This window comes from Stegastes partitus, unplaced genomic scaffold (assembly GCF_000690725.1).
Source record: "Stegastes partitus isolate 25-593 unplaced genomic scaffold, Stegastes_partitus-1.0.2 Scaffold2198, whole genome shotgun sequence".
NCBI lineage: Eukaryota > Metazoa > Chordata > Actinopteri > Pomacentridae > Stegastes > Stegastes partitus.
Window position 1 is genome coordinate 14,432 of NW_007579929.1, and position 13,155 is coordinate 27,586.

Sequence of the window (13,155 nt, forward strand, 5' to 3'; positions counted from 1 at the left end):
ACCCCCTCGCTTATATAAGGAACTTTTTTTTTTTTCTTTATCAGTCCTTTGCCACAAAAACCCTTCTTTTTCTTGTTCCCCTTCTGCCTGTGTATTTTAACCTCTGTCCACTCTTTCTGATGTCGTTTTTACAGGTGTAAGTAGTCAGACAGTGTTGAAAAGTTAAAAAAAAAAAAAAAAGGTGGGAAAGGAAATTGCTTTTATCATGGGGACTTTTTTAAATTTTTGCCAGAAAACAGCTGCATCAAACAAAATGTTTGAAAGGCTTCATGCTTGCTTCCACTTTCTCCCCTCAGTTTAGATTACGGTGAATTACATGCTAAGTTTTCTTTTAGAGGAAGGAGCATCTTGTTTCCAGATAACAGTGTGTAACAGAAAGGAAAATGAAAGTGGGGAGTTTGTGTAGTCCGTTAATGGACTCATGGAGGGAGAATTTATCAGACATAATCACAGGGACGTACTAAATATCTGACATCTTCTCTGCGCTGTCTAGTTGGGGTTCAATCAAAGCCCCTTTTTCACACTCCCTCTGCCCTGCAATCATTGATTTTTGAAGGCAAGCTGACACATAATGCACAAACTTGAATGTCACTTGTTGAGACACACGCTCCAGCTGTTTTAGAAAGAGGTTTTTGTGGCGTGTTGCTCTTTGTCTGACATGTTGATGACAAAGATGGGAAAAAAAAAAACATTTTTCTGCCTTTTCATCATTCATCCTTGAACCGCATGTCTTGTTTGTTAAATCATTTCCATTTTTCTCATCTTTTCTGTCTTTTTGTTATCGTGCCAGGGAGCGAGGTGTGTGGCTGGGCTTGAGTGACGTTGACTCTCCGGGCAAGCTGCACTGGGTGAATGGATCGGAGGCCCAGAAGGGTGAGGAGGGCCAGCCGCCTCGCACGGCCATCTCCCGCGGCAACGTGTGCGTGTCCCTCGATCGGCAAGGTCAGACCAGTTCACACCTGTGCAGCGCCACGCGGGCCTACGTCTGCCAATTCACCCCCCAAGGTAGGCCACACATACTCTGGCACATGCAAATATGAAGCAGTCTTGAAAACAGAGGCACAGATTCAATGCAAATGCTGTTTCCCCCTGTTGCCCAAGTGCACAGCATTTCAGCCTTCTTCACCATCAATTTTATGTAAATGAATATGTGGTACAAACTAGGGTAGAAAGGAAAAAGCAGACAGCCTCCATCAAAACTAATCACAAGCGCACGACTGGATCCCTTAAGTACCATTTTAATTGGAGCAGATTTTGCATTGTGTAGAAATTATCCAGAGATGTGCTCCATCCTTTTCCAGCAATGTGGTTTAAAGATAACGCCAAAGCATTTCCATATTTAATATAGTACAACTTATAGGGAAGCATGTTTTTGGACTAGGCGAAGAATAAATGGGGACAACTGTACATAATAAATGCATGAGTTTTGTTACCCAAAGATCAAGTACATACGTGTATTCAATTTGTCATCGTTTCTATCTATGTATACAGTGTTGGCCAAGGAAAGAACCTAAAATTAAATTGTCCAGAGCCCTCAGTACTCTAAAAGCAGTAGAAAATATGTCGACTCTATGAAGTCTTTAAGTATGTGTATGTGGCAACTCGATAGAAAGTAGTTTCAGAAAGTATTCCTCAGTTTCAGTTCAAGTTCATTCATTGATTTTTTTTCACACATTATATTGTTTATTCATGTTTGTGTTATAGATTTAATTTTAAGCTACATGCAATAAATTATGACAATCTAAAACTATATTATTAGATTTTTTTTTTTTTACAATGCAAACCCCTACCAAACCACACCTGCACTGTCTTGGCTTTTTGCCTGGGACATTGTTGTGTTAAGAGCTGGAGTGTCAGTCTGTCTCAGTTTGTTGCATTCTGGAGCGTGTTTCCTTCAAGGACCGTTGTGTAACTTTAGCTGCATTCATCCTTTTTCTCATCTCTGATTAGACTTCTTGCCCCCCTTAGAGCATGATGCTGCCACCACCATGCTTTACTGTACTAATGGTATTAGCTGGCACATTGCCCAGTATTGGTTAGAAATCAGCCCAGATACTGTAGTTTATGTCTAATCAGAGAATGTTGTTCCTCATACTCAAAGAGGAGTTTAATGCTATTTAGCAAACTCTAAGCAGTCTATTTTGCGTTCTTTTCTCAGTGGCTTCTATCTAGCCACTCTGAAGAAAAGGCATATAAATATTATATATCATATAGACATTGTGATGCTGAAATGATCCTTTCCATAGGTTCTGCCATCTCTGCAGAAGACCTCTAAAGCTCTGTAAGAAATGCCATTGGATTCTTTTTCACCTCACTGACCAAAGCCCTTTTTGCTCAGTTACTCAGTTTGGCTCCTGGAAACACTCAAAGTTGGTTTTAATGCCATTCCTCTAATCCATGCCCGACCACCCGTGTGTGGCAGAAGTCTGCAGTCAGTTTCTTTAACTTCACAGCTTGGCCTTTAACCTTATACAGACAGGTGTGTTTATAGTGTCCAGTAATTTAACTTTGCCACGTGTGGACTCCAATAGAGCTATTTCACATCAGAACGTTTGAATTTACACAGTAGGAAAAGCAAAGGTGTAAGGAAGGCTGCTTTTTGCCTCATTTGTACCTGCTGTTTCACGGTTGACTGGGAAACTTAATGGAACTTGAGACATCATGAAATTCACCTTTGCTACCCCTACTGTGACAAGTCAAGATTGTCTTCTGTGAAGAAGGTAATTCAGATTCTTAACACATCTGAAGTACAAAAAAGGCAAACAGGATACACCTGGCCACACTTTGAAGTGCCACCACAGACAAGATTTTTAATAAATTTGGAAAAAACATTAAAAATGTGCTTTCCCTTCATAATAAAACATTGTATTTATATAGGACCATTTCTTCATAAAATAAAACACAGAGTGGTTATATAAAAACAGATAATCATGGCATTAAAATGACTAAGATGAGGAATATAAAATAGAATTAAACTGAATTGAAATAACAGGTGAATACATTCCAGGAGAAAGCAATGGTGAAAGCATGTGTCTTAAGATTTACTTTGAAACTACCCAGAGATTTGGAGGCCCCTAGACCCTCAGGCAGAGTTTTGGGGCATAAGTAACAGAGGGTGCCTCTGGCCAGGTTAGAGGAACCTATCAGACCCCAAAGACATGGCAAAGAAGTCATTAAAATACCTGAAAAAGGATAACTTGAATTCTGTATGAGACGGGTAACCAGTGTAAAGATTTTAAGATTTGAGTAATGTGGGTTCTCTCTCTCTGTCAGGAAAGGTGCTGCTCCGTTTAGTTCCAGCCTTCACTGACCATTAGCCCTCTACAGAAGAGTGTTACAATAGTCTAACCTTCTGGAGATTGAAGCATGTAATTACTTTTCTATGTCTGCCTGATAAATAAATGTCCTTAATAATCCTTGAATGATAGTGGGACATCTTTTTTCTAACCGAATATTCAAAACTGAGGTCAGAGTCAATGATAAGATGAAGTTCCTTGACCTGTTCCTTGGTGTTTAGTCTGAATAAGTTTAGTTGTTGAGACAGTTTTTCTCCTCATGCTCCACTAAGTAGGATCTTAGTTTAGTCTTGATTTAGCTGGATGGCGTTCTGAGTGCTCCACTGATATGTAGCCGAGTGTCATTTGCGTAATTATGGAAATGAATGACTGCTGCAAATATTGCTGATTGGTAATATCTACAGACTGATGAGAATTTTCATTATTTCATTCTTCACTTTGTTATTGTGGATAGATATCATTGGCAGTTTAATTCACTTCAAATTAAATCTACAACTACTGTGGAAGCGTGCAAAAAGTGAAGGCCTCTAAGAACACTCTGAATGAACTGTACGTGGTGTTTTTTTTATTTTAGTTGACCTTTATTTTACCAGGTAAAAATGTTTGAGAACCAGTTCTCATTTGCAAACATGACCTGGACAAGCGGCGCCAGCAGGAACAAATACACGTGTGAATTACAGACACAAATAGACACATAAACATAACATAGAACAAAAGTAAACATGGGAGCATATGCATGTGAGCGAGAAAAGATGTGCATGAGGTGCAAGACAGTGTGTGTTTATGTATATGTGTTATGTATAAGTAAGTGCGTAAGTAAAGTCCAGCCTGATCAGCAGGAGCAACTACAATCTGTTGAATTTTAAGCTTGAAGGTGGTGAGTGGAGTCAGAGTTGCACGTTTGAGTGTGTTTTGTAAGGTGTTCCAGTCTTTAGCTGCTGCAAAGCGAATGGTGTTACGTCCAAAAAATAGTAGAAGTATTGGAGATGTTGAGCTTGATGTATACACTGGATCTAGTATGATAAGAATTATGGGCGATGTGAAGAAGAGAGGACAGGTAGGGAGGTGTCTTGGCCAGAATTGACTTGTAAACGAAATGAAACCAGTTGTGAAGGGAGGACCACCTCACCAATTTATAGAGATCGCGGTGGAGCGTATGGAAGGGTGCATTAGTGAGAGTACAGGTTGTAGATTACAAGTGCAGTGCATTGGATTGTTTCTGCAAAATTGCTGCAATCTTGAATGTCCAAAGTGTTCACCGCATCTAAATTGGAGGTATGCAATACAACGTGAGTGAGTCGGTGTAAAAAACCTAGAAATACATATTTCTTTTACTGCTCCAGACAAGATTGCATGAAATGGCCATATGATACGCACGTGCAAGAAATACAAAAAGAAGACTTCGTTTTTAAAGCAGCAGTTTTAGGTTAGTAGTACACCCTCAGTACATGAAAGATTTAGTCGTGCAGTTATCATTATATACGACGTGTGCTGTACTTTGGGGGCCACATTTGAGTCTCATAAAGCAACATGTATTGTAACACCTCTCACTTAAGCAGATGTATTGACCGTTTTGTCGGCTTGCTACACAGGAAAGATCTTACTGTGGCTGCATTCCTTGAAGGACTTATACAACAGCAACACTCAAAAGAGAAATCAACAATGTGCGTTTGTGTCTGACCGTAGGTTGAACGTGTCGGTCGAATTGTGTTTCTTTGCTGGAGTTTGTCTTTGATTCCGTCTCGGTGTAGGTGGCTGTCTGCGGTAAACAAATACGTTGTTTACTCAAGTGCTTTTCCTTGTTTCTTGAGAGATTTGTTTTCTCCATAGCTGTTTTCAGACATTGGATGGGTTAAAATTGCTGGCTTCATCAGTCCGCTAAAGTGACGGTTCAGTCATTGTATGAAGAAACGTTCCTCACTAATTGCGCTGTATTCAATCAAATGCACCACATCAACAGAAAAAGCCGTGTTACACAGCGCAATTATGTGGTGTGTCAATCATAATAGAAATATAGATCTTTTAGAATAGAAAAAATACCAAATCAAAACCGATAAAAGGCTTGTCAAGCTGTCTGAATAACTAATGGCAGTTTTTTTTGCCAGCTATTGCGCAGAAAACAGAATTTCCTACATTAGGATGTGCAGTGCCGAGCAGAGAAGCAGTAAGAAATATGTACGATGCGGTATAACAAATAATTAGCTTAAAACTGTGACTGTGTGTAACCACTCACCTTTCTAAATTAATTAGTGTGAATTATAAATATTTATTTATGTTTCTGCTTTTGTGCCACTTGCATAAATGAGCACATCTCTTGTTTTGGAGAGTTTTTTAAACTCAGAGGAAAGTCTCCTACCAACAGCTGGAAGCAAAAAACTCATTTTCTGTTAACGTTTTGTCAAAACCTTCAATAATCTGACCTGTTAAAATCTGTCTTCATCACAGTACAGTTGTATTTTTATGGGCATTTCAGTTTGTAGTAGGTGTTAAATTGTAGGGCAGAGTGGATGACAAAAGTATTTTTTGGCAGAAAACTGTTCTCTTTGATGTTTTTGTGTGAATGTTGGTGCTGAAATGTGAAAAAGACCTTCCCCCAAATTACCTAATACAACTTGAAGTATGTTATGAGTGCGTGTCTGTCAATGTGACAGCATGTAGTTCAGACTTGTGCCTTGTTGAGCGTGGTACTGGGTCTGACGTAGTGAGATTGCTGTTGTGACTTTAACAGAAAAGTGAGCAGGGTGCTCATTCAGACATGAAGCCAACATGTTTAGGTGCAGAAAGAAGTGAGTGTCAGAGAGGGAATCATGACTTCTTCATCTCTTTCTCTGTCAAAACAAATGGTTACTGCGTGGATGGCATGATTTCTTAGAAGCTGCCACACCTACACCACTTCCCTTTGTAAATCCCTCAATCATCCCTTCTCTTTTCTCACCTTTACCACACTGTTTCTGCCTCTGCAGTGCGTGTTCCAGATGCCGGAATCTTCATGGTGGGCATGGCTGTGTTTCCTTCCCATAATCCTCTGCACCGTGTGCCATCCACTCTTCCGTCTGCTCCACAACCTCCCAGCAGTGGCTTAGAGGTGAGGAACCCGAGCTTGTTTATTTACTCATTACACTGATCTCCTTAAAGCCTCTTGTGTGAAACTACTGTTTCTTGTCTGTTTTTCCCACTCAGATGCTGCTGTTCCCTGCACTGAGCTTTGTTCAGGCGGGTCGTCTGTCCTCCCTGGAGTTTGTCACTAAGGAGCTCAGCTCCCAAGTCCACATACGATTCCAGACCTACAGACCTCATTGTCATTATCCCAGCTGGCACCTGCTGCTGCCCAGTGAGTCACGCACAGAAACGCACTAACACACACTTGGCACATGAAACACATTTGAACACATTCCTAGTTAGAACCGGCAGGTGTTAAAGAACGGATAAGCCACCTGAACCCCAACCACCGTTATGTGTGAAAGAATCAACACCAATTCACACGCACTGACCAAGCTTGTCGAAAGTTGTTAGGTGAGCAAAAGAAAAGATTGAATGTCGATGGTAAGTGGGACAAAACAGGAGTGAGGAACCCCGAATAAACAAGGTCACATCCCGTCCGATTGCTTTGTGTCATTGTCCAAGATCACTAGACAAGCAACACCACCTGTGCACAGCTCCACTGAGACAAAACGGCAAAGATATGCAATAAACAAAGGTGCAGAGAGCTGATGCGCTTGAAGGATGCTTGAAACAGAAATCCAAAGAGGCAGGCAGATTGTTAAAGTCACGGGATTATATTTCTCGAGAAGCTTTCATTAAGACTTTGTGAATGCAAGAGCGGAGGAGGAGATGGTGGAGATAATACGATAAACATGCAGCGGGAGCATTAATCACACAGAAAGCAAGTTTGCTCGTACGTGGAGATGGATATCAGCCCACCATACTAATTATGTTGCTGTTATGAATACACAAATTGCACACATGCTCACACATCTTTCACATAGTCACATTCCACAATTCACTTTTATTTATTTAGCTTGTTTTGGAAAGATTTGCTTGAATTCATCTCATTGATCTCATAATTTATTGTTTTTATCTGCATTTCTGCAACATTGTAGCTGTCCAATTAAAAAAAAAAAAAAAAAAAAAAAACAAACAAACCGCAAAACCTAAATGATAGATTGTGTAGTTTCTTGGTACATTAATTTTCAAGTAGTCTGACTCACCGGATGTAGACTGTCACTGATCACCCACTTCATGCAGTTTTTTTCATCCACTTCAGCCATTTATATACTACAGTTTTACAAAAAAAGCCCTTACTATGGTAAAGACTGACAATAACTTCCAGACTAGCAACCTACCACACTGAAAATTTCAAGTTTTGCCTCTGGTTTGCGCGGTATAATAAGGCTGACCTGCTATTTTTCAGTGGGATGAATTAGCCACTTGAATGACAGTACCTGCTGCCTTCTCCCAAAACAAGTCCTCTGTTACTATTTTTAGGGGACACCATTGATGCATCCTGGGCTTAGCGCTGTCTAAAATTATTGTAATTAGTTTAAATAAATACAAACAAGCTAGAACTTTTTTTAAATTACCTTACAGCAGAATGACAATGAAGTGCACAGCGCTGTGTCAGTGCTAGAGAATGGTCTCTGTGCAGTACTTTCAACAATCATTGTGTTTTTTCCCATAAAGATGTAAAATTTATCTCAGTTCATTAATTACATAAAATGCATTGTTATAGATTAAGCTACCAATTAAGTTAGAAAACAGCAAATAAAGGAAAGAATTCTTTCGTTCATGTCCAAACTTTATTTATTAAAAAACTGACAAAGAAATGACTTTGACTGTCTCAGGTTGTGGAGGCCCAGCATGTGCTCCGGTAGCAATTTGTGTCCCCAACGACACCAGGAGCAGCGATCCGCCTTCCTGCCCCAGATTAGAGCAGTGGTGTCCCTTCCAGCGCCGGTGCCTGCCTCTCTCTACTGCCTGCCAGCCGTCCTCCTGTCCTAACTGCTCCCATGCTCACCATCTGCCGCCTGGGATGTTGAGGCCGCGGTACACTCTCCAGGACGAAGTGGTCTTCACTCTACCAGCAGGAGCGGCTGCACATGTACTGGTAAGAGGGTTTACCTTTGTTTCCAAGCGCACTCAAGAACGGCAAGCCGTAAAACCGCTGGTGGATTTTAAAGGGATGTTTTCCTAAAAATTGTGCTGGATGATCCAGGAACCACTCATCCATGACATGATGAGAACTTAACCGAATCTAAGCTTAAAATTGTAATGTTGCATCAAAGCCACTTTTTTCTACGTGTCTTGTTTTTAAGAAAATCAATTTTGTACTAACCAGATTCCGTAAAAGTAAAAAAATTCTGCACTTCTTGATGCAACCTTGAAGTCACTAGTGGCTTCGCTGTGCCCAACAGTCATGAGACATAAAAAATTGGCGTCTATTCAGCTAAACTGGGCTGTCTGTGTTTGCACGCAACAGATGATAGACAAGTATGAAAATAAACAAGACACATAACTGTACACAATCTATATCTATAAAAATCTGTAGTATTTAGAGCCCACATTATCCCAGTATTGATGACACCTGTGAGCACTATACATATTAATTCCAGGTTGTTTCAGCTTTTGTAAAATAATTAAAGAAATCCATCTTTCCTCTTTTATTTTGTAGGATTTTTGCCATTATAGGTTTGTTATTATGCACAAAAGATATATAGATATTAAGAAATGTGTTATTTCTACTTGCAATGCCATGCTTGTACTGCTTCCATGAAGGTGCAGGATGTTGTGTTGCAGTGAAAAATGAGCCCAAAGTGTGTAAAAGCAGCAGAAATTGCTTGGCGTTCAGACGGCTAATGTGAGGGTGTTTACAACTAGATCAGATAAATGGGATGGGATCGCAGTTAATGTGCAATGCCTGCTAACAAAAAATAGGGCCCTATACGTTTTCATTTGAAAAAAGAAGACGCCTACTTGCGGACAAAGTTGGCAGTGAGACATTATACATCCATCTATCTTATCTTTCTTTCAGCTACAAGATAAACTTGAGGACATCCTGGTTTCTCCCGGCGATGTGATCGCCCTGCAGCACGACGCCGGCCCATCCTCGCTTCTCCGCTGCCAGTCGTCTCCACACTCACTGTGGCGGCAACCCGTTTTAGCCCTCAACCAGTCGGAGTGGTTCTGGATCAGCAACAACACAAGGCCGTCAACGGGCGCTTCAGCCGACCACAATGCCGAGCCTCTGCTTGACCCGGCGCTTGACATGGAGAAGCTGGTGAAGGACGGCGAGGGAAGCTGGCTGGAGGAGGCGGTTTGCCCCATCAGAGTGCTCTATGTGGGACAAAGTGAGACCCAGCTGCAGGGAGCACAGCTGTCTAATGGACTACCCCAGCCAGGACTCTACAGCCTGCTGGTAAGTAATCAAAGCTGCATGTCGCATCACAGCATGCACTGAGGAGGCCGCTTAGGAATGCAGAACCTGTTGTGCAGAGTTTTTTCAGTGGGAATTGTGTTTTTCTGTGACACCGATGGCAGATGGCAAAAGCTAATCAGTGAACAAGTTGGTATTTGTTGCTCTGTTTGTATTCCTGTTACGTTAACACAATAACTGAGCCATGATTTCATTGATTTTCAGGTGACCTCTGTTGAGCCATCATACCCAGCGTCAGCATCCTGCCCATTGCGGGTGGTGCCTCCCCTGGGCCTCACGATCCTCCACCCGCCTCCACGTAACAACACCCTCTACCTGCAGCCCAACGACACTCGGCTCCTGCTCCGTGTGCAGTCTAGCTACGAGACAAAGGTGTCGCGGCGGGGCAGTAATCTCAGCGTGACTTTCCACCCTGAATGTCCACCGGAGTTTCCAGCGCTCTGTCAGCCTGGGCCGAGCTCAGGGTCTGGGGTTGAGGTCGCGGAGCCGAGCCAGTATGCAGTGCTGGATCTGAGCCTGGGCGTGGAGGAGCAGAAGGGTCCGGCGCACATCGAGCTGGAAGCCCACAATAACGTGACGGAGGCCAGTCTGACGGCGGTCGTTCACCTGGAGGAGCCGCTCAGAGGCCTGGTGGTGCAACCTCACCCTGCACACAGAGTGCTGATGGAGTCGGTCGTGGTTAGTGTGCGGTTTTGATTTGGTATTAATTTAACTGACAGCATAAAGAGCTCAAATTTGGTATTGATATTAAATACATCGTACTGTATTCTGTGTGTTTTAGAGCTACACAGCGTTAGTCCTTGAAGGCACCAATCCCACATTTAAATGGACAGTGGATGACAAGCCATACTTCACCTATTACAACACTGTCCTCAATGTCATCTACCAGCACGCTGCCATCTACAAGCTCACAGTGAGTTTCTGTCACCTGCTCAAATCCAGCATAAGTCAAATTGTTGTCAACTGTCTTTTTCTGCTGCCTCACATGGCTGAATATGATAAACCCCCTGCAGTGACTCAAGCTTTGTGCCTAACATGTCCGCATAGTGTTTTTTTTTCTTGCTAGAAGATTTATCGAGGGCAAAATAAGCAGTCAACACTGTGGCTGAGCATTTCCTCCCTGAAACTGCAGAGTAATAATGACAGTCTCAAAAATACAGATTCAGATATCTGGGGTTTTATACATAACAAACCTAAGGAACAAATCCTGTTAACATTCAGGGTCGGCCTTTTTGTGTCTTTATTCTTCTTCAAAATCACTCTTCAGTTTGAACATGTATGGCTAAATCACTCCAATGTTATAAATTGCCATTATGTGGTCTCCAGTAGTTTTACAGTGTTGTAGCAGAGTTTCAGGTGAGCTGGTGTGCTTGAGCTGCAGCGAGTGGAGAGGGGTGGGTGGAGAGAGAAGCAGGGACTTTATAGAGCTTCACATTCTTAAAAACAAACCAACGAAAAACAGCAATGCAGAGTTAGATTGAAGCCATTTTAGGGCAGGAAAGGATTTTTTTTTTTCAAAATATAATTTAAATTTTATGTAACTCTGATATGCAGAAATTAGTTTTTAGAGGTTAAATCAATGTCTGGAGGGGACATATTGTTTTATTTAAACTTATTTGTGACAGGTTTGTTTTTGATTGCGTGTTTTGATTGTGCAATGTTGCATTCAAAGACACTTGATTAAATATATGCAATTCAAACCATTTCAGTTTTAATTAGGCAACCTTTTTTTTTTTTTGACAACAGTGTTTACCTGATAAATAATATTTGTAATATCGAGTAGCATATATTTAAAACATGGAGTATAGTCATTTTTGTTAGATTTTACATTTTCGGATATTTTCTGTTAATCACACAATTAGAAAGAAATCTGTTGTTCATAAAAGCTTGAATGGATTATTTTGTACTAATGCAGTTGTCGTGTGTTTGAAGTGGTCGGCAAAACACTCAAAATCACCAAAGTTCGCATTTTGGTCTTCTTGATAATGGATTGCTTGTCTGCCACTAACAGCTATTTTCACCAGTCATGTCATCTGCCCACTGTTTTGTCGAATAATTGCCAGTATATAAATGTCAGAGACTGTGGAAACAGGCTTTTACTGTTTGCCAGAGAATTGTCAACATCTTTAAACAGCTTGTTTGGTCCACAGACTGTACAAAATCAACTTGTTATCAAAGGGAAATAAGAAAGCAATCGCATTTACGGCAGTCAGAAGCACTTAATATTTAGAATTCTGGCTTAAAAACTGAACAGAAGGATTCAGTGTTGATCAAAATGGTCACAGTTTAATCTACTGGACACTTTCATTGGTCACATTGTGGAAATATTACACTTGTACATCCTAGTTATGCTGCTGTCTGTCAACAACTATGTGCCGTCTTTCTCAGGTGACGGCCATGAACCATGTCAGCGCGCTCACGGAGCATTTCAACGTAACCGTGGACCGGCTGCAGCCCATGAATAACCTCACAGTCAGAGGTGTTCCAGATGTTGTCCCTCAGGGCTCCAACCAGACTCTCACCGCCTCTGTGCTCGTGGACATGTCTGTGGCCGCCACCTTCAGGTGTGAAAAGATAAATGGACAGCTTGATAGATATTTCCTTTGAAGAGCCCAAATAAAAACTGCCAATTTCCATTTCTATGTCTATTTCTATCTCTATTTTTAAGGCTGAGTGAAGCCACATTGCATCTGTTTGTGTGTGACTGCTCCTTTCTTCTCCTCTATCTGTCTTTGCTCTTTTCTCTGTTTTTGTCTTCCTCTGTGCCATAATAGCACTGCTGCAGTCAAGTCAAAGCAGAGCCTTGGATTTATAACCGTGTGGTTAGGGAAGATTGCTGACAAGAATTTTCCCCTCTGCGCGGCTGTTTCCCCTGTACTTTTTTTTTTTTCCTTTTTCTTCCACTCTTTCTATTTTACTCTTTCTACCTCCCTCCTTTTTTTTCACGTCCCCACCCTCCCAGCTTTAGAGCACTCTTTCACTTAGCTACCCCTCTGCTCTCACCAATCCTTGGTCCAGAGAGGCTTCCTGAGTTTTCAGTTTCCACTTCTCCTCGTCCAAACCCTCTCTTGCGTCGTCAGAAAAGATTCCTCCTTTTCCAGCTTTCCAGTGAGTGCATGTGTGCTGGTATTACTCATGTTGTGTGGATAAAATCTGTTTACACAATCACATAGTGGGGACCAAAAGGGGACGGAAAGCTGGATCTGAAAGTCCTCTTTTAATGGTTTTACATTGTCTCTGTTGTGCTGCAGATGGTCTTTCGGTGACGGCGGATATAAAGAGTTTGAATACAAGCCACCCTACCCTCTGTCCCTCCTCTGCCCAGATTCTACTAATCAAATCCTCCTAAGCAACAACATCACCTATATCTACTCTCAGCCAGGTAACCTCTCACTATCAGAAGTACTAGAATACAGTCATCACTAATGG

At 41.5% G+C, this 13,155-nt stretch overlaps 1 protein-coding gene across 2 annotated transcripts in view; it reads left to right on the forward strand.

Annotated features, from left to right (window-relative positions):
- The window catches only part of pkd1a (polycystic kidney disease 1a), a 66,761-nt gene that overhangs the window by 8,248 nt on the left and 45,358 nt on the right, over nt 1-13,155 (forward strand). For both annotated transcript variants that reach the window (XM_008304353.1, XM_008304354.1), the window contains exons 9-17: nt 791-1,005; nt 6,260-6,381; nt 6,477-6,627; nt 8,138-8,400; nt 9,325-9,708; nt 9,931-10,404; nt 10,508-10,639; nt 12,115-12,290; nt 12,978-13,108. In XM_008304353.1, the coding sequence (XP_008302575.1) occupies nt 791-1,005; nt 6,260-6,381; nt 6,477-6,627; nt 8,138-8,400; nt 9,325-9,708; nt 9,931-10,404; nt 10,508-10,639; nt 12,115-12,290; nt 12,978-13,108 (2,048 nt within the window). The remainder of the gene's footprint in view (nt 1-790; nt 1,006-6,259; nt 6,382-6,476; nt 6,628-8,137; nt 8,401-9,324; nt 9,709-9,930; nt 10,405-10,507; nt 10,640-12,114; nt 12,291-12,977; nt 13,109-13,155) is intronic.